Here is a 20353-nt window from a genome sequence, read left to right as displayed (position 1 = left end):
TATAACATACTGCGACCTACTGAAAGCAAAACTTATATAACAACTATTAAAGCTAAATTAACCTGTCCGAGGGAAATGAATATTGACTGTAGGTGTTGCGAAATGAGTGTTATGAGCCTTTTTAAAAAAAAGTAATATGGTTCCTATTTGATTCTGGAAGTCTGTTACCGACCACAGAAAAGTGAAATCTGCAAGACGTTAGGGGAATTCGGTCAATGAGTTTCAAATAGTAACCATCGATTAAATAGTTTTCACCTGTGGTAATCAGCTGTCAGAGCTTTTTATAATTGGGTGCTTTAGCTTGAATGGCTGAGTTGTTAAACAACTGTTTTATACTAAGCAGGTAATCATTAAATGAAGCCTCATCAATGTGTAAACTCTTAATGAATCTGAATTCTTGGAAAATTTTCGAAAGTGTGATTAATTATCCTCCTCACCTGTGAACAATCGCCAAAGGTGGTTGCATAACACTTAGAGCATGATGACCAAACCAAACACAACAAAGAAGTACCTTATTGACTTCAGAGAAAAAAACCAATGGCACCAGCCAAAAGAGAAAACTCTCAACAGGTCTCCCCTACGTATGTAAGAAGAAGCCGCATTCTTCTGAACCCAAACTAAAGCACTATCATTTATCATTTATAAAGTAACTTTGTCCATTGATCTACAGCAGTCATAATGAAGAATTGAGGTACCACTTGATGTTTTTCACTATCAAAAGCCATAGCGACACCTCCGAACAAACAAAACAGAATAATGAAGTGCCTTATTGACTTCAGACAAAAAACGGCACCAGCCAAAAGAGAAAATTCTCAACAGGTCACCATGCATGTGAGAAGAAACAGCATTCTTCTGAACCCAAACTAAAGTACTATCATTTATCATTTATAAAGTAACTTTGTTCGTCCGTTGATCTGTAGCCGTCATAATGAAGAATTGAGGTGCAATTTGATGCTTGACACTATCAAAAAACATGGCGATATTTCAAAATTCTACAGCAGTATCATATCCTCACCAAGAACAAATTCCAAAAGCTACATATGTTTCTTGGGCGGATACATTCACCGCAGCATTTATCAATAAAATCCTTGAAATTCGATCTACTTGTATTGAAACGGTATCAAGGTAGCTAGTAAAACTGTTGTGACACAAGACAAAACACGAGACAGAAAAAACAAGTTTCGCAACCCGGAATTTCTTTAGTCTATGACTGATTTTTATAGCGAAATATTGATTTTCGATTTGGGAAAGTTTCAAAAAGGAACAAAGCAATCAAGTTTATGTATCTAGATCACCATTTGTGATGTGATGAGAATGAGCTTGGCGATTACGTAAGGATGCTTCAAGTTGCGCGGTTTTGCAACGATACAGATCTTGGGTTCCTTCATCATCCGAAGAATAACGATAAGTCGAGGATTTATGGGGCCATATAATTCTCTTCAAGCGACACCATTACCCATTTAACTGAGATATAAAAATTATTGTCCTATCGTCCTCCACTAAAGCGAACTTAATTAGGTCTCAAATTAACTTAAACAGTATAGAGACGCCCACTGCATTATAATAAACACATAAATAGCTGGACGCACTTACCAACCAGGCCGTTACCGATACTATCTTCCGTTAATTATAGCTACCTAACTGTATAACAACCACCTATTGACTCCGTTTTGCGTTGCCTTAGTAGGTTCTTCTAAAATTAGGGAGCTCTACTCTGGAACCTGCCTTTGATAATTTGACTCACAAATAAAAAAATGCTTTTTACCTAAGGCAAGCTCAGTAATCATGCTTGGGTCATAAAGAACTTCGGCTGACGCCCCATAGGTAATGTGTAAACAACGCTATTTTAATGGCTTAACTCGTTTCCACGTTATATTTACTATAAAAGCAAGGTCGTTTCGCAAATTATTTCACTTCCCAATGTATATAGCTTAAATTTGAAGTTGAACTATTACAGCAAACAATGCAGCTCCTTTCGCTAGCGGAAAAATATGCGGAACCCATGCCCGAACTCGAAGTCCTGCTGATGACCTTTTGGAAATTGATTTCGTTCAGTCTTCGGGTTTCTTATTCAAAACGATTTTTTGACCTTCCTGTATGTTTTTACGCTCCATTATAATCTAGTAAATAACCGTTATTGTTACATTAACAAAAACGTATCATGTTGGGACTTCATGGTAGCCAAAGACTGATTAGCTAACGGCAACGGTATTCTTTGATTTACTTAAAAATGCAAGAAATCTTCGACGACAAACTATGGCCCATTGTTGTTGCGTGGTACAAAGTGTGAAAATAAAATCGGAATTCAGCCAGGTATGAATCGCTCGGTACTGATAAGTTGTACCAATAAAGAACCACCTATCCAATGGCGCAAACAATTCCTAGACAGCGGAAAAATGCCAATACAAGCTGTGGTAAAGTAAAGGACTGGCGAATAAACAGTACATATCACTTATTGTGGTTGTATACAAAGCTAAATTATTTTGTAGATGTTTCACGATACGGGCCTTGTTGGTTACTTGGTTTCGCCTTGTTTTGCCGGCGAAACATTACTTTAACACCCAGATGGTTTTTTTTTATCTCGAGGGTGAGGCCCAGGTTTTACGGCTAACGTATCAAGTTTCAATCTTTTCAACGTCTCCGGCCACAAGTTCATATTTATTCAACAAAGTGACCTTAGTTTTCGTGCAATCAAGCTGATTATGGTTATTTAATTACAGCCTGACTATGATGATCAGGAAGAACAGAACGTGATCAAAGCCTTCCCCACATCTAGGAACCATAAAGACAAATCAAAAGACAGCAAGAAGTATGGTATGGAAGACCATCTTCCCTCGAAGAGGACTATTTAATGAATTAGCACGATTTTTTGTAGATGATCCATACTATTGTGGTCTTCGTGCCAGAGTGCCAAATTTTGTGGCTAAATCCAAAGCCAACAAAGAGTCGATACCTTCCAAAAGATATTCTATTTCCCAACAACAACAACACCAACAGATTTTAATGCACCAACACATGAATCATCATCCAATTCATCAGCATTCCATGTGGCATGCGAGGAGCTACGAAAGTGGAATTGGTAAGAACTAAGTGTAGTTACATCATACGATTTATGGTGCTAATGCATAAATTTCAGACTCGGACGCCGTAGAATCACCCTACAATCAAATATATGGACGATTACCTATACCTACAAGAAACTATATTCCTGCTCAACCTAGGACAATGTTTATCGGTGAATGGGACTAAAGTATATTGTTGAAGTATTGTTCTAAGTTTATTATTGGATGCATCGTAATGACTTACAGTGTACCCAAGGATGATGTACCTACCTATCCATACAGGGAATACATAAACATGTGACAAAGGCGCCTTTAAACCGAAATGCACCTTTGGCACCTGACATCGTTAATAACTTGATCTTGAGTTAATTTGATAAGCACCTATATATCGAATTAATTGGGATTAACTGTTAACAACCCCTGTGGATACAAATAAACACATATCATTGGACCATTATGTGGATTTGACGTATTACATATAGGCCTGTTTATCATATTATAGTGTAAGGGTTGAGGATCTTACCCTTATTTTTATATCAGGCGCTTACACACACATCTACCTGATGACAAACAAGTCTATAGTCTCCTGTAGGTTCATTCATTCAAGAGTGAATAACGCTCATGAGATAAACAAAAAGAACTCAGCTTTTTTGTAGAGCATTGTTACAATAGTTAACTTTAGAATAGACATAACGATGTACTAGAGATAAGGCGAGTGTTGTAAATACTTACTATGTAAAACAATAAGCAAACCAAGAAAAGGCAATATTATTTTTAAGACTTCATAATATTAGACTTAACGCTAAGAATACTCAGATTTTTTTATCTACGTAGTAATATGAGTAGGTTCTTATACTAGAAGAGTCAGAAATGAAGATAGAGTTTTCAGAATTATTCTTTGATTCTACTTCTCCATGTAGGGTATGCAATCCTCTTCCATTATTTCTATATGGTGCGTTCTCATAATGTACTTTTTTGGTATGTTATAATAACATATATTTTCGCATAACGTCGTTATGATCTATAATAGACTTATAATTTAACTAGAACCAAACAGTGCAGTAAAAGGTTCAATGAATACTCATTTTAGCTTGACACTAAAACGTTTCTCCATATACCTTCCAGTACCTACCTCTTTCTGTTGGATAGAACTGTTTTACTTTGTAAATTGGAGGTAAACCGTGAATATCCATTATTTGAATCCTTGCTGCACAGTTTTGATCTTATTTATCTCCTAGGCGTATTAATAACGTTTTTGTAAAGTTTGTATATTCATTTCATACTTTTTTAATTTATATTTAAATATACATGGTGATGGATATTCTCTTCCTTAGTTTTATTTATTATGTGCCTAAATACTATTTCTATATCCTCTAGTACACATTCAAGGTGTCGTGAATGCCGTGCAAATATTTTAGAACGACTTCTTGAGTTAACTTAAGATTATTTGTCATTTATGATATTACAAAAGTTTCGTTATTCTATAATAGTATTACATTTTTTTAAAATTTTGCATAATTAGATTTTAATCATTGTTGTTCAGATGTAGAAGGATTTTCTGGGACCACGTTCCCTTTTTCCATCGCAAACTTTAATGTGATGCGCCACTGCCCACTGGCAGTTCCTGAAACTCGAGTTAGTTCTTCAATTCAAGATATTTTATGTTTCTTGCATGTTTTAGAGTTTTTAGCTATTTTGGAGTTATTTTTAGAGATTAATACTCAAGTCCATCACAAGGTTTTCTCGTAGGTTTCCTAATTGGGCCAAATTAGTCCAAAATTGGATCGCTGGTAACCAATTACAGATACAGAAACAATGCAAAAGGGGAAGTATTTTAATTGAACATGCAATTCAAATTTCAGGAATTCAGCGACCACTGGCGCACCACAAATAAGTTTTGGATAGAAAAAAAAGGTATATCCCATAAATTATTCATCCTGTAGATCTTAACGACTTTCACAATTTAAATGTGAAGATTCCAAACAATAGCACGTGTACAAAATTTCAATTTAATATCGTGAAAACTAAAGCAGTTCTAAAGTAAAAATCTGAAAGTTTAACACCCTGCATATCAATAATAAAGTATTATCGATTTTATGTCTAAAAAAAATCATCTTATTTTGACTTAAAAGTCGCCCCAAAATATTTGCACGCCGGTTTCGGACATGCTGTATAATGATGATGACAATTTAATTTGGTTTTACTTACTTGAGCATTCTGGTTAAAGATAGTAAGAAACTTGGTTCACATTTCAGAAAATTGATGAGTATATTATTGGTTGCGTGGCTTGAATATCCCTATGGTACATTTATGTTGATCTCATATACAGGACGATTTGCAACGCAATAGGCATAAAAAAGGCGCATATAGAAGACCTCAAAACAAATCGATTTCTCATATGACATTTTTCCTCATATCTACGATTCCTGAAATATTGACTTCAGAAAATATTTTTAAAAATTTTGTATTTTAGCAATACCTTAACATAATCAACCACGCATTGAAAAAATATTTCTTTGTTCAGATCTTTAGCTGGTAGTGACTGTCTGTTCCACAAGGTATGGGTTATTTCTTCGATGTTATGATGTTTTTTAAATCCTAATTTAATTATTGCTGCTGTTCAATTGTTTTGTTTTGTTTAATAAAATTCTTTGGACATATTGTTCTTGGTTCTCAAGTTATTTATTGGTAAATATGGCTGGATTTTTTTCTTTTAATGGTTAAATTGATATATTATTTGTATTGGACTTTTGGGAGGATAATTGCCGCGAAGTATAAAAAGAATACCGAAGATTTCCTATTTAATCGTATGATTCTAAATGGATCAACAATATTGCCAATGTTGAACAGAAAGCTCGGAAATAAGTTCTCGTTGCCGAACCAATGCCAGAAGTCGCGTTTTCGAAATAAGCACAGAAAATAAGAAGTGCGTTTTAAACGGTATTGAACATAAACACCCAAACTAATGTCTGAAGAAAATCCCGGCAATTTAATATATCACTATTCATGATCCATCGAATTATCCGACGTGCTGAATCTGTATTATTTTCAAAGACTTCAAGAATTGTTACCGTAAGACTTAGAGCTAAGGATGATTTTTTGTAATTTAATTTTTAAATCAGAACATTGACTTTCACAAATTATAAATCTGCACAACAGTTATGAATATTCGTATTAAAATCTACAGGCTATAATTACCCATCATTACTGGAGTTTAAAATAAATACCAGAGAAGATATTGTCAGAAGATATTTGGTTGGTTCAGTTCTCTTACTAAGTCATTTTAATGGCGCAACTCGTTTGCTTTTTACAAAACGCACTTCCCAAGTTCTGGAATATTTGTTGTTGCAATTACACAACGAAATATGATTTATGCGGGATGATACGCCACCGCAACAGTTTCCAAATTGATAGGTAGGTTGTACAGATAACTACCTTCAATCCTGCTCTCCGTGACCACCAGATTTAAATGAATGTGACTTTTTTCTCTAGGAGACTTTAAAAGCACTTATATAGTCGACGCTTGTTGAAATTGAGGAAGATTTATGGAACCGCACCAATAATAAATGAACCATTATAAAAAAACTGCATTTAATTATTGAATAATGTGGACTTTCGGCATATAGAGCATTTATGTGTAAGAGAAAATGGAAGTTATTTTGAACAGCACTTTTAGTGTTAATTTTTTACTATTACTTAATTAGTTTCATATAAATAGTAGTGTTTGTTAAATTTTATAGAGCAAAACGAAAAAAAAATTATTAAAATGACGTTGTTTTAATACTTGTTGTATCATGATCTACTAATGTAAAAGGGTCCCAAAAGCTCCTGCTTAGACTGCCTTAACACAAATTTTATTAATGCGTGCATGATGAAGTCAAGTTCTGGCTGCTAAATAGTATTTGTTCAATTGTGTGAAATAAGTTGACATGCAGTTCTTGTTATTCTAATTTAAAAATCTGGTAGGTCTAAATAGAAATGGTTGGTAGGGGAGTTCCATCCAGAAGAGCATTTTTAATCAACTTCTATTTAGCTAGTACAAACTAGCTTTTCCATCTTACTGGAAGATATGCAATAGTTGTCATATCTACGCTTATCACGCTCTTTTTTTGTCTCGTCTGATAATATTAGCTTTTATTTTCAGCAGATCTGATGTGCCAACCCTTCTTAATATGGCAGAGAGGCATATTTTGGATCTAAACCCCAACATAGCAAAATATTAGATACAACATTTTAGTAGCGCCCGCAAATTTCAACTAAAGCTAAGATCGTGGCACTCATTTGCATTAATGAAAGTTTCCTAAAGCTTGAACACCATATTCTTTCATTAAAACTATATACTGCACTTAAAATATAAAGACGAAACTTTATGGGTTGCTTGGTGAAATATGTTTAAACGTAGTTTCAAACTTCACGCAATATGTCTGTATATTAAATATTTTATTTCTACTCTAACATATTTCAACAAAATCAGTTTTCGCACCTATGTTCATCATCTAAATTTACGAAGAAATACCAGGACTATATCAAGGTCATAAAAATTAATATTATAAATGGTCTTATTTTTACAATGTTGTACTTTGCTTGAATTCGATGCTGATGGGTTTGAACTTGAATAAAGAGTTTTCTAAGTTTAAGCTACTCTTATTTCATAATATTTTAGACTTTTAGTCCTCTTGCAAATCAGTTTTCTAATAAATTCATTTTGGCTCTAGAGCTTATTATGTTTGATAATGTTATTCATTACATATAAGAAAGCAGTAGAACTCCTCTTATTGTCCTCCCTTTTATAGAACTTAGTAGAAAAAAAACACCAGTGTGTTTAATTATATTTCAGTAAATACACCTTTTATTTTAAAAAACTAGCAAAATATGATACCTTCTTAGTCATTGTTTTTTATGTATAAGTAGCATTTTGTTCTTGTTGAAACTTTAATAATGCATGAGCTCTATTCATAATCCCAATATCAGAGTCTAAATACCGAAACACTGGAGCAACTTCTTTATCCACATCCTAAAAATAATATGAAGATTATATATAGCTACTTAAGGGCTGCTTAATTCAGTCTATTTCAAACCTTGTTCAGTAATGGACCAATATCTTTCCAAGTAAATGCATACAAATTTGTCTTCCTATTCAAGGGCCCAAAATCAAGGATAAAAGGCTTATCAGGGTAGGATAAAACAATATCCACAATATCTAAAATTACAAAAAACCTTAAAAAAAATCTCTCAGGTTCAACTTTAACATACAATTGGTTCTAAGAAATTTTAACTTAACAAATTCTGTAAAGAACTCAAGAAGGCTTTGAATTATTTGGGCACTGTCTTCCTTAAAGTGAGGATAGAAAGTTGGCCAATCCCTTGGAGTAATACCTCTCAAAATGTTATTTACAACAATACACCTAAATTCTGCAGCAGGGTGTATGCACATCCATTTTCTAATAGCCAAACAAAATGGAATTTCTTTGATATTAGCAAAATCTTGTTGAATAATGCTGGATGTTTTTAAATAGAGTCTTATATCTTCAATGCATTCTGCTTTCAATGTGTGACCTACACTGAACATTTTTGCATCCTGCAAGTCATCTTTAAGGAATTAATTAAACTGAAGGTACAAATTGACAATGTTACCAACGGAGCATGCCAGTTGTTTTTAATAAAAAGTGTTTGACCCAGTACATTAAACACATTCTTTAGCTTGTCCTTAAAATCTAAGGACAGAGAGGAATCTTCCTCAATTTCTGGGGAGTCAGCCTCAATTTCCTCTGCAGAGCATTCCTCATCTGGCTCTGACAATTCTTGAAATTGAAACCATTTTACGACTTCCACTGGAACCTCAAGAATTATGGTTTTTATGGTTACATTTTCAAAGGTTTTATACCAGGAAGTAATGGAGAAGTCTTTGAGATCTTGGGTTACCTAGAGAAACGTTATTTACTACTTAAATTTGTTAATAGTTTTGGTCCACTTACAAGCATTTTGTATTTTGTGGTATAATAAAAAAAATTAGATAATTACATTTAAATATAAACAAACAAAAATAGTGAGGTTATGTTGAATTTTGAGTTGAGAAATATAGTTCCGTGTTCCTTGATAGCTCCATCTCCGTCAGAAAAAGCTTAGAAGTGTTAGAAGCGAGAATTTGAATTTGGTTTTTGCGAATATGGTTGTCCAGATTTGAATTATTATTGCTTTGGTTTCGATAGCTTCAAGTTTGTTTAAAATTCAATCTTACATTTACGCTCTAAGAACTGGCAATAAGAACACGTAATCTACTATGAGATTCCTGAACATAGCTCTGCTAACGTATGCAGTTCTCAAGCGACGTTGCCAAACTGTACCATAAATTAGGTATTGGGATATAACTTACCTGAGATATATATGAAAAAGTCGTTCTTTGTGTCAATTTTTATTAAGAAGTTTTAGAATTTAATTGATATTCGTTATTGTAGTGATGTAAAATTTACAAGGCGGAACATAATCTTTTTAGAAATTTGAATAATATTGTTGCCAATTGATCAGTATTATTATTTTACTGTATTAGTCGGCAACATTTCCCTCAAGTCATTTGAGGCTGAAGTGTCAGTGTCATCTGCATCGCCTTTCGTCCCTGTTTCCCAAAAATTTTTTAAGGAATTTCTAAAATATTAAAAAGCTTGTTGAGGCTGATTCAATTTAAAATTTTAGGGTAGATATTCACATCTCCCGCGTTCCATTCAGAAGGATTTCCAAATTAGGAGGAGCAGTAAGTTCAAGTTATTTGAGTATATATTTTGCCCTGTCAAACCGCTATCAATAAAGGGGGAGGTTCTCATTAAAGATATTTCAATATTCATTAGAGATATTCTTATTTTCACGGCATTTCCGATACTATGTAGTACTTTTAGGTTTAGTGAAGATATTCTGTAGGCTCACAGAGCAATCATGCCAGCCGTTCGAGGTGATGGCATGCGAGGCCTGGCAGTGTTCATATCAGACATCAGAAACTGTAAGTACCCTTTTTTTACCAATTCTAGAACTCTCCTAGAACTTAATACCCGTTTTCGTTGTTATAACTTAAATATACTTTTAAGAAAACCCTAATTCTGTTATCACATTAAGGTTTATGACTTTTAGGTAAGAGCAAGGAGGCCGAAATTAAAAGAATAAACAAGGAATTAGCTAATATACGTAGTAAATTTAAAGGAGATAAAACGCTAGATGGTTATCAGAAGAAAAAATATGTATGCAAATTGTTGTTCATATTTCTGCTGGGACATGACATTGATTTTGGTCATATGGAAGCTGTTAACTTACTGTCATCAAACAAATACTCTGAGAAGCAAATAGTAAGGCTTCATTTATTTTTTATTAATATACAAGAAAATTACTCATTTTACTTCAAACACATAAACTTGTTATAGAATGTAATGAATAATCTTCTATTGGTAACTACAGTTACATCACAGGTAATCAAAGATAAACAGGTTTTTTCAAAAACTTTGTAAGAAATGTTATTGTATGGTTAAACTATGTGATATTTTCTTCATGATAAGAGAATTTTTCAAGTACAAATAGATAAGTAGATGTACAAAATGTATCGAAGGTATGGAAACACCCAAATATTTTCTTAAATAATTTGTTCTTTTCAACATCCAGAAACACACACAGCTTCAGTACACAGTTGGATGATACTGATATTTAATACTTTATTTATGTTTGCCATTAGTACAATGTTATACACATCAGAAAGAGAGTAGAATTACACAGAAAGTGTTCTACATATTGTCAGAGAACCTATCAAATAAAGTCATTTAAAACTAGAGTAAAAATATTTACTTAATCTGAAAAATGATTCTCAATAAAGAATTGCTTAAAATCTATTGAGAGGCACGTTCTTAACTGCCAAAAGCAATACTTGAGAAAGTTTATATCTCCCAGTATTCTAGACCAATCCTACATCGCTTTAAGTGCCAGAATGCAGAGACTAATTTCTGTTTGTCTTTCATATCATGGTTATATCTCCCAGCATGAAACTAATACTAAGACATGCTTTTTTTCACATAAACCAAGCATTCTATAATATACAGGGACACCACATTCAGGATGCTTAATGTCAGTAACCACACCCCAACCATCATCTCTGTACACAATTCCATTTATTACTTACATTACTCTTATCTGCAAGGCAAGCACTTGATGCACTTGTTATATGGTGCAATACAAGTCCAAAGAATAGAACATGGGAGTGAAAAATGTTCTTGATAAGCAACCTACTAGGCTTAGAAAGGAAAAAGAAATACATAAAATTCCGTAAAGATGAGTGCTAGAAAGTACGTCATATATTTATGCAGCCTAGTGATATTACTTTTGGTTTTTTTTTTCGATTGCCATGAAAACTGACAATTATTAATATTAAATTTTAACCTTGATCAAATATAATAACATTTCACAGGCGTATTTAGAATTGAAAAATTTTTCGTTAAACTTATCACACTGCCTAGTTTAGAATTAAAAAAAATTATTATGCCGTCATTACTTTGACAAGTATCAATAAAAATAAACCTTAGGATTAGTAAAATATGTAAATAAAAGTGGATTTGACATATTTCTGAGCTTTGACAAGACCTAAATATTTAGGTGCTTCCAAACTTTTAATATCCATCTTGAACGTGGAAAATTCACGTTCAACAAGACAAAAAATATATGATGTGTAAATTGTTTAATGGCATAGCAGATCATGTTGCTGACGTGACTGCTGACCACAACAAAAAGTGGGTCTATCTTCTAACTTTCTTGCTATTTTACATTATACCTATTTTAAATTTTGGGCTCCCTATTTTACAATATTAAAAATTACTTCCAGTTTGACTGGGAGCTATTCCTAATTTTTGATTTATAAATTGAATTAATTTTATTTTTGTGGCATTTTTGTATTGATTTAGCAGATGTCTAAAATACCAGCTTATTAATTAATTTTTTTATAAATACTTAAACAATTGCTTCCAATTAAAACAAATCTAAGTTGCCCTATCATCGATAATTAATCCTCTTAATATAAAAATGTCACTAAATATAAGGTATTCTAGTAGGAACATTATACTAAAAAACTCCAGTTGAAAAATCTATAACATGAAGAAATTTGCAAAAAAGTTAAAGGATGAGCCCTGTTTTTACCGTCACCCTACATATTAAAATCTGTATTATCTACATCTTTTCCACCACAGGGTTACCTTTTTATATCAGTACTAGTAAATACCAACAGTGAGCTCATAAAACTCATAATCCAGAGCATAAAAAATGATCTTGCATCTCGAAATCCTATCCATGTGAACCTGGCATTGCAATGCATTGCCAATATAGGCAGCCGTGAAATGGCTGAAGCTTTTGGCAATGACATTCCCAAACTTTTAGTTTCAGGGTAAGATCAAATGCCAAACCTTCAAGTCTGAATTATTTGATTATGGTTGTTTTAGTGACACCATGGATGTAGTAAAGCAAAGCGCGGCTTTATGTTTGTTGAGGCTGTTTCGTACCTCCCAAGATATAATTCCAGGCGGTGAATGGACTTCACGTATTATTCATTTGTTAAATGACCAGCATATGGGGGTTGTAACTGCTGCAACAAGTCTTATAGATGCTTTAGTTAAGAAGAATCCTGAAGAATATAAGGGATGTGTGTCATTAGCTGTGTCCAGACTTAGTAGAGTTAGTTTATATACATTTTGTACAGCTTCATTATTTATATATAAATAAATGTTGTAGATTGTCACAGCTAGTTACACCGACCTTCAAGACTATACATATTATTTTGTACCAGCGCCATGGCTCTCTGTTAAGTTGCTTCGATTATTACAAAATTACACACCTCCAGGTAATACTTATTTCAAGTAGGAATTGTACTTCAATTATAGTTGGATTTTTGTTGTTTCAGCCGAAGACCCTGGCGTTAGAGGCAGGTTGAATGAATGTCTGGAGACAATTTTAAATAAAGCACAAGAACCACCCAAATCTAAGAAGGTACAACATTCTAATGCTAAAAATGCTGTTTTGTTTGAGGCTATTAGTCTTATTATTCACAATGATAGGTAAGTGATTTATATCCCAGGGCAAAGAAAATACTAGCTAATGTACTAGTACCCATTGGGTATAGAGATAAAATATTTATAAGTTGAGAGTAACAGTGTTATTGGCAGTTGGCACAAGGAATGAGGGATTATTTAACGGAGGGTTTTTAAGAATTTGTTTTTCTCTCTCCGATTGTGATTAACTTACGCTAACATAGTCGTTATTTGACAGATCAGAAAACAGTTTTTACAAACCATCACGTTTCATTGCAGTTACGATTACGATAAAAGAAAGCTTACATGCTAATAAAAAGTTCGAACGTTTTCAAAATTATATCATTCAAAAGGACTTCCTCCAAAAATTGTCATTTTTGGAATAAATTATTTTAGATTATTAAATATTTGTAAAAAATGGGCATAGCACAAGTGCATAGCCATACTATTAAGTATTATTTCATTGGCATTAAATTTGAATTACAAGAGATGGAATAAAATTATTTTTATATTAATTTTTACCATAGATCAAACTAAATGAAAAACTAATACTGACAAACTGTCAAATCAAAAGACCGAAACATTTTTTGTGATCCTTTTAAAAAAATTCGTCCCGTGAGATGATGGCTAAAACTCAGTTACTACCGTGAATGCTTTCAATACTTAGTTTACTAACGTCATCTCTATTTTACTTTTTGTTTTGTAGTGAATCTGTAAGAAATTAAACTTTATATGGCAATCTTGTCGCGTCAACATCGACATTATACACTTTGTAAATTTTATTACAGATTCTTGTAAATGATGCTTTTATAAATTTATCAAAACTAAAAAGAAACCCGCTTTGCCGACTAGACGACTTCTTTTAAGTGTTACATATGCAGTAGTTAGAAATGTCGTCACCTAATGTAATAATTAAATTAAACTTCATGTATTTTGTATTATTTCAGTGAAGCTAATTTATTGGTGAGGGCTTGTAACCAGTTGGGCCAGTTTCTAAGTAACCGAGAAACGAATTTGCGGTATTTGGCGCTCGAGTCAATGTGCCATTTAGCGACGTCTGAATTTTCACATGAAGCTGTCAAGAAACACCAGGAAGTTGTGATTTTATCGATGAAAATGGAGAAAGATGTATCTGTGAGGCAACAAGCTGTTGACCTTCTGTATGCCATGTGTGATAAAAGTAATGCCGAAGAAATAGTGCAAGAAATGTTGAATTATTTGGAAACGGCCGATTACTCAATTAGAGAAGAGATGGTGCTTAAAGTAGCCATATTAGCCGAAAAATACGCCACTGACTATACCTGGTATGTGGACGTTATCTTGAATTTGATCAGAATAGCTGGGGATTACGTATCTGAAGAAGTCTGGTACCGAGTAATTCAAATCGTAATAAACAGAGATGAAGTCCAGGGATATGCAGCTAAGACGGTGTTCGAAGCACTACAAGCTCCTGCATGTCACGAAAATATGGTTAAAGTAGGAGGTTATATCCTTGGAGAGTTCGGCAATTTGATCGCAGGAGACCAACGCTCATCTCCAGCCGTACAATTTCAACTTCTGCACTCAAAATATCATCTCTGCTCTCCAATGACAAGGGCTCTCTTACTTTCAACTTACATTAAGTTTATCAACTTATTCCCTGAAATCAAGACTCAAATCCAAGACGTTTTTAAGCAAGACAGCAATTTGAGATCGGCCGATGCTGAGCTGCAGCAAAGGGCATCGGAGTATCTACAGTTAAGCGTTATTGCCAGTTCGGACGTTTTAGCCACAGTTTTAGAGGAAATGCCTGCATTTCCTGAAAGAGAGAGCTCAATTTTGGCTGTACTCAAGAAGAAGAAGCCTGGAAGGGTACCAGAGAATGAAGTTAAGGAGAACAAAAGTCCTACTCCCGTGGTTACAACCAACCACAGCAATGACGTTAATATGAGGTAAAGTTACTCTTAATGAAGCTTTTCTGTTAATGAAGGAAAAGCATTTTATATTAAAGGAAGAGTTAAAATTATGTTCTTAGAAAATATGCCATTTTTGCTTTGGTTTTTGCCTTGGAGCGTATAAAAGTTTACATTTAGATGAAGTGTTACAAAGTACTAGTAATAAAGAACAAGGAAACAACGAAATTTTAGGTCAAATTCAAAGTTATTTGATTTGCATGCATTTTGAAGATTTAGAGTGGGCACAAATTTTTCTTCATGATACATTGTGAGTGGCCTTTATTGTATATTTACATTTAATAATGGGATGTTTAATAAAACTTTGCAAAATTGTCAAATTTATATATATGCGCCATTGTTAAGAAGGAACAATTATTTGTCGGGCCCTGCGATGGCCAGCTGCGTCGTGAACAAGAGCCACACGAGATACATTTATTTATATTTACTCACTGGAACAACTCAAGTTGTTGATTTCTCTTCATCATAAAAACAAGAAAAGTACACAGCTTCCTTTTTATGCAGACTATGGGTTGTTGTCTATGGAAGTCTACGAATTCGCGAGTGCGGGATTATCTTTTCCATACTTATTATCGAATTATTTCTTTCTAACATAGCGTAGAAATGTAAATTTTAAAATTTTGCATTGTTTTATTTAACACTCTGTTTCACTAGCGTTTACATAAAGGCCAGCCGTGAAGAGAAATTATTGCCCAGTTTAAATGTTCAAAAAGTACCAAAATTAAACTGGGTTCACGAGATATTTTATTTTGAATAATATAAATTTTATATTGAAATTTTACCTAAAATTTCAATGTTTCTTGGAACTACAAAACAATATATATCTTATGCGACATAAATATTCATACCACTGATATTGGTATATGGTGTAAATTCTCTTAATGTGAATTAAATAAATTAATTCTTTACTATCTATGCATGTCTTTTACACAAGTGTTTAGATGTGATATATTTTAATTGACTAGAACTGCTATAAACTCATTGATTTATTTCTGTGTGCATGTTTCCAGCAACACTAATCAAGCAGATTTGCTCGGTTTATCTACACCACCTACATCACAGCCTCACAATGCTAGCAACACTGGAGTCTTATTGGATGTTCTGGGTGATATTTACAACAAATCGAATAATGTAGCGACAGCGAATTCTTCCCTCACCATTGACCCCAAAAAGTACTCTTTGATTTTTTAAACCTTCAAAAGTATTGAATACATATTTGCAGATTTGTATGTAAAAACAACGGAGTGCTATTCGAAAACGACCTAATCCAAATCGGCGTCAAAAGTGAGTTCCGTCAAAACTTAGGACGTTTGGGCCTGTTTTATGGTAACAAAACTTCGAGCGCGCTGCAAAATTTTGTGCCCACTTTATTATGGAGCGATGAACAGGCAGCTAAACTTAGTGTACAAATGAAGCCTGTTGAACCGGTCTTAGAGGCGGGTGCTCAAATTCAGCAAATGATAAATGCAGAGTGTATTGATGATTATACAGGTTAGGACAAGTGACACCAAGATCCATTTTCTCACTAAAAACTTTGTTTTAATTTATCTTCCAATTAGATACTCCAAGTATATCTGTAAGTTTTGTATGCAATGGAATGCCCCAAAAAATCACGATCAAACTTCCTCTAATGCTAAACAAATTCTTCGAACCAACTGAAATGAACGGTGAAAGCTTTTTCGCTAGGTGGAAAAACCTGGGAAAGTAAGTATTTTCATTGTGGTAAAAACTATTTCCATTAAACTAATTTATTCTAAATTTTAGTACGAATCAGCAAAGGTCTCAAAAAATATTTAAAGCATCGCAACAGATGGATTTACAAGCTGCTCGCACAAAAATGATGGGATTTGGGATGCAGCTTCTGGATGGTATAGATCCAAATCCGGATAATTTCGTTTGCGCTGGGATTATCCACATGAGAAGCCAGCAAGTCGGATGCTTGCTTCGTTTGGAGCCGAATAAAAATGCTCAGGTAAGTCTTATCTGCTAGATTTGAGTGATTCTAATTAATGAGGATTTTGGTTTTGGCAGATGTATCGTTTGACAGTACGTTCTAGCAAAGAGAGTGTTTCGGTGGAAATTTGCGAACTACTAGCTGATCAGTTTTGAAGAGAATCTTAACTAAATTTTGGGAACCTACATTCCAATTACTATAGCTGTGTAATTAATATCAGAACAACCATCTGTAAAATATCGAGTTGTTGAATTTTTTGAGACAAAGACTACTTTGAATAAAAGTATCATTAAAAATAGAGCGTTGGTTGAGGAAATGAGGTCTAAGGGCCTTATTTTCTCCGCTATATTTAGAATTTTAAACAAGTCCTTGGCACTCCTGTAAATGTTTTCTTTGTTCGCTTATTCAAGTTCTGTTTCTATGCACTAACGTTCGTTAAGTGTGGCTAAAGTAATAGACAATAAGTCCTCCCATGTAACCAAGAATATATGTAAAAAAGACAAAAATTTTACCTTTGTGAAACATGTGTTAATAGCTGTAGTAAATTATCCTTTTATTTATTTTCCTTAAGAAATTGTGAGTTGAAGGTGTGTTGAAAGTAGACAGACTAAATACTCTTTGTATTGTTATACAATTGATCAAAATGCCATTTACATAGGCCATTGGTAACATCTAATATTAGAACGGATTGTGTGAACATTCACCTTGACGCAAGTTTTATTAGCTCTTTTAAGCTTCAGACAATTTTTCAGAGGGCTAATAAGCGGTGCGGTATTTTCCTGTCACATAAGACTTAGGTAGTAAAGGATGTTTGCCAAATATTTAGTTTCCCGTTGGCGTATTAATGTTTATAGCCTCCGACATGTCCAGTTTTTATAGCCAAATAGTCTGGTAGTTTTCATTCCCTTATTTAGATACCGCTGGATCGGTTATAATAGTTTACTCAGTTTCACAACAAGGGGGGGTCAAGCGCGTGTCCGTGAAAGTTTCCTCCCTTTAGGTCTGCTGAAAATAACTTCATGTGGTTTGAAATAAAAAAGAAAAGCTGCATAGGTAGGGAAATTGTAGCTTTGATTTAGACTTAAGAAAACCGCACCAAAAAAACTATGATGAGCTTAAACAATAAGAGGGAATGTAATTTAGGATATTACTGATAATAAAACTCATTTCAATGTTCTTGTTATATTTCTCTTAGTTCTACTATAATATATTACATGATTTTTATATGTGAAACAAAATTCGTTTTGTATGAATAAATTTATCATTCACTTATATTGTACATTTAAATTATTTTAAAGAAGAGATCTGCAAGTCGAATAAGTCTTTGATAATTTTGCTATTTACGTTATGTATAGTTCTTATTTAGTCGAAAAGTATATATGTAAAAAACAGGCCGATATATATAATTTATCATTAAATGTTATTTGAATATATGCTGCATAATGTTTAGCAAAAACTACAGAATTTCATTGCACCTGCAGCAAAAGCGCCACCCCTGCTAATGTCCATTTAGCAGGCTTATCCTTCGTTTTGAGATTGAAAGTCCAGACGAACGTGGGACCCCGCATTTTAGTCTTATAAACCGGACATTCGTACATATTCCTCAAATCCTGTTTATCCTGAGTAATGGCTCTTATGTTAATTACAGGCATGGAAGGATACAATTCTTTCAGTTTCGAATCCATTATTATACCAGCCTGTACGTCCCAACGGGCACCTTCCATGTGTAAACCGTGGACGTATGCGCCATCTCTTGGAGCACTCCTGAAAACAATGATAATTTTTGGTGAGTATTTGAAAACTTCTGCTCAGTTTTAAAGTGGTAATATGTTTTATAATTGGAGATTCCAGATTGGTGTCATAAAGCCACTGTTTCATTTATTGAGGACCTGAAAATAATGGCTATGCTTCCATGTATCAGGAGAGGAAATGCATTGGATCAATTTTGTCTAGCTAAATTGTCTCCGCAATGCTCAAAATCCTTTACCAATTTAATTAATACTGAATTACGTTACGTAGAAAAAGCAAACAAATTCACTTCAATTTATAATGCGGATATTTCGGCCATTAATCTAACTCTAAAGGCTATGGATCCAGAGGATTCCGTAAAAATCACCATAATAACAAAATCCTTAAGTGCTCTAAAGAGATGGTTAATGTAATTATGCAGACCAAAGACAGGCCAATATTAGTTCTAAGTAATGCGAAAATAGAGCACAAGCAAAAATATGACATTGCTGTCGCATATGAGGACATCACAGTATAGCTCTCCAGTAGAACTATTCAAAATTAAAAGTTCAGCCAGTGGTTTGTGTTAGTGTAGAGAAAAAGGAGATTCATTTTCTTCAATTGCTCCAAATACATAGAACACAGTAATAGATTATGTGAAGATTATATAATAACCAAAAACAATATAAATTTATCAAATTTTCTTCTGCACGATTTGCTTGCTTTTTCTGATGTTTGTTATAGTTGTGGTAGATAGACCTGAGAAAAGTAGGCATTGTTGTAGAATAGAACTCCTACTATATCATTTTCAAGCCTGGCGAAAATCTTTAATCCAATGCTGGAAACGCTACAATACAACTCCTAAAAAATCCCTTCTTTCCAACAACGTACTAAGAAGTCTGCAGCGGGGGAGATTAGTCACCTGAAGCATTTCCTTAAGTAAGTAGCTTTCACGATAAAATGTATATGTAACCAAAAAATAAGGTGGCTAAGTATATAAACAAACGATGAATATCTCTCTCATTTTCTTGTTTCAATTCAACTTACGTGAACTCATCTTTCTGCTTTTTAGTAACATCGCATTGCAGACACATCTTATCCAAAGGCAATTCATTTCGTCGCGCTGTACTTTGCATTATTGCCGTCAGAAGAGATTGCGGATTGAAGAATCCTCCAAGCCACACTGAGGCAGGTAACTAAACAAATATTTCCACTTAAACATATATTTATGCATAAATCAAAATACTCACAACGAAGTCTGTAGACCAAGTCTCCAACTCCCTAATCCTCAATAGCAGATCAACGAACCAAGAGGTGAGCCCTAGAAGAGACGGATATGCCCTTTGTGCCCAAATAGGGGGCACTTGGTCCAAAAATATAGCGTTTTCTAGATCCTCCATGTCTGATGTGATTGTCAATTCACCCTTCAGACCTAATTCCAACTCTTTTAAAGTCTGCTTCATTTTTCCTGTAAGGAGGTTCATGCGTTCGCATTCTTGAAACGCTACAATAACGTAAGGGGTGCGTTCTTCTACTTTGCCCATTATTTCCAACATATTGAAGTCTTCTGGGAGTTTTTCCAGCATTTCATCCACTACCTGCTTCACCTATACT

General features: G+C 33.8%; 4 protein-coding genes across 6 annotated transcripts in view; 2 read left to right on the top strand and 2 right to left on the bottom strand.

Annotated features, from left to right (window-relative positions):
• The window catches only part of exp (expansion), a 71357-nt gene extending 66970 nt beyond the window's left edge, over nucleotides 1-4387 (top strand). For both annotated transcript variants that reach the window (XM_066391306.1, XM_066391307.1), the window contains exons 7-9: nucleotides 2721-2814; nucleotides 2876-3079; nucleotides 3137-4387. In XM_066391306.1, the coding sequence (XP_066247403.1) occupies nucleotides 2721-2814; nucleotides 2876-3079; nucleotides 3137-3249 (411 nt within the window). In that variant the 3' untranslated portion in view covers nucleotides 3250-4387. The remainder of the gene's footprint in view (nucleotides 1-2720; nucleotides 2815-2875; nucleotides 3080-3136) is intronic.
• Nucleotides 4388-7906: 3519 nt separating this feature from the next.
• Nucleotides 7907-20353, bottom strand: part of LOC136409733 (translation initiation factor eIF2 assembly protein-like) — an 89485-nt gene continuing 77038 nt past the window's right edge. The window contains exons 2-6 of one of the 2 annotated variants that reach the window (XM_066391441.1): nucleotides 9038-9065; nucleotides 8697-8984; nucleotides 8316-8640; nucleotides 8141-8262; nucleotides 7907-8076 (exon numbers count right to left, since the gene is read on the bottom strand). In XM_066391441.1, the coding sequence (XP_066247538.1) occupies nucleotides 7960-8076; nucleotides 8141-8262; nucleotides 8316-8640; nucleotides 8697-8984; nucleotides 9038-9043 (858 nt within the window). In that variant the 5' untranslated portion in view covers nucleotides 9044-9065 and the 3' untranslated portion in view covers nucleotides 7907-7959. Of the gene's footprint in view, nucleotides 8077-8140; nucleotides 8263-8315; nucleotides 8641-8696; nucleotides 8985-9037; nucleotides 9300-20353 lie in introns of those variants that run through there. The other variant, XM_066391440.1, reaches the window with a different exon arrangement.
• AP-2alpha (adaptor protein complex 2, subunit alpha) lies at nucleotides 9640-18442 on the top strand. The gene is made up of 13 exons (XM_066391429.1): nucleotides 9640-9810; nucleotides 9953-10053; nucleotides 10182-10393; nucleotides 12272-12465; nucleotides 12521-12752; nucleotides 12810-12918; nucleotides 12979-13132; nucleotides 14053-15036; nucleotides 16068-16229; nucleotides 16280-16548; nucleotides 16617-16761; nucleotides 16822-17029; nucleotides 17089-18442. Exons 2-13 carry the CDS (start codon nucleotides 9990-9992, stop codon nucleotides 17164-17166), a joined length of 2811 nt encoding a protein of 936 aa, XP_066247526.1. The 5' UTR covers nucleotides 9640-9810; nucleotides 9953-9989; the 3' UTR covers nucleotides 17167-18442.
• Nucleotides 18230-20353, bottom strand: part of Dhc93AB (Dynein heavy chain at 93AB) — a 23697-nt gene continuing 21573 nt past the window's right edge. The window contains exons 23-25 of the mRNA XM_066391412.1: nucleotides 19990-20346; nucleotides 19787-19935; nucleotides 18230-18775 (exon numbers count right to left, since the gene is read on the bottom strand). Coding sequence (XP_066247509.1) covers nucleotides 18478-18775; nucleotides 19787-19935; nucleotides 19990-20346 — 804 coding nt within the window. The 3' untranslated portion in view covers nucleotides 18230-18477. The remainder of the gene's footprint in view (nucleotides 18776-19786; nucleotides 19936-19989; nucleotides 20347-20353) is intronic.

The sequence above is a fragment of the Euwallacea similis genome, chromosome 6 (assembly GCF_039881205.1).
Source record: "Euwallacea similis isolate ESF13 chromosome 6, ESF131.1, whole genome shotgun sequence".
Classification (NCBI taxonomy): Eukaryota; Metazoa; Arthropoda; class Insecta; order Coleoptera; family Curculionidae; genus Euwallacea; species Euwallacea similis.
Note: the sequence above shows the minus strand (reverse complement) of the source record. Positions and strands in the feature narration are given on the sequence as shown.

Coding starts and splice junctions, on each gene's coding strand:
- AP-2alpha (XM_066391429.1), top strand. CDS start 9,990: ATGCCAGCCGTTCGAGGTGATGGCATGCGAGGCCTGGCAGTGTTCATA. Junction 12,466..12,520: donor CCCAAACTTTTAGTTTCAGG/GTAAGATCAAAT, acceptor TGGTTGTTTTAG/TGACACCATGGATGTAGTAA. Junction 12,919..12,978: donor ACAAAATTACACACCTCCAG/GTAATACTTATT, acceptor TTGTTGTTTCAG/CCGAAGACCCTGGCGTTAGA.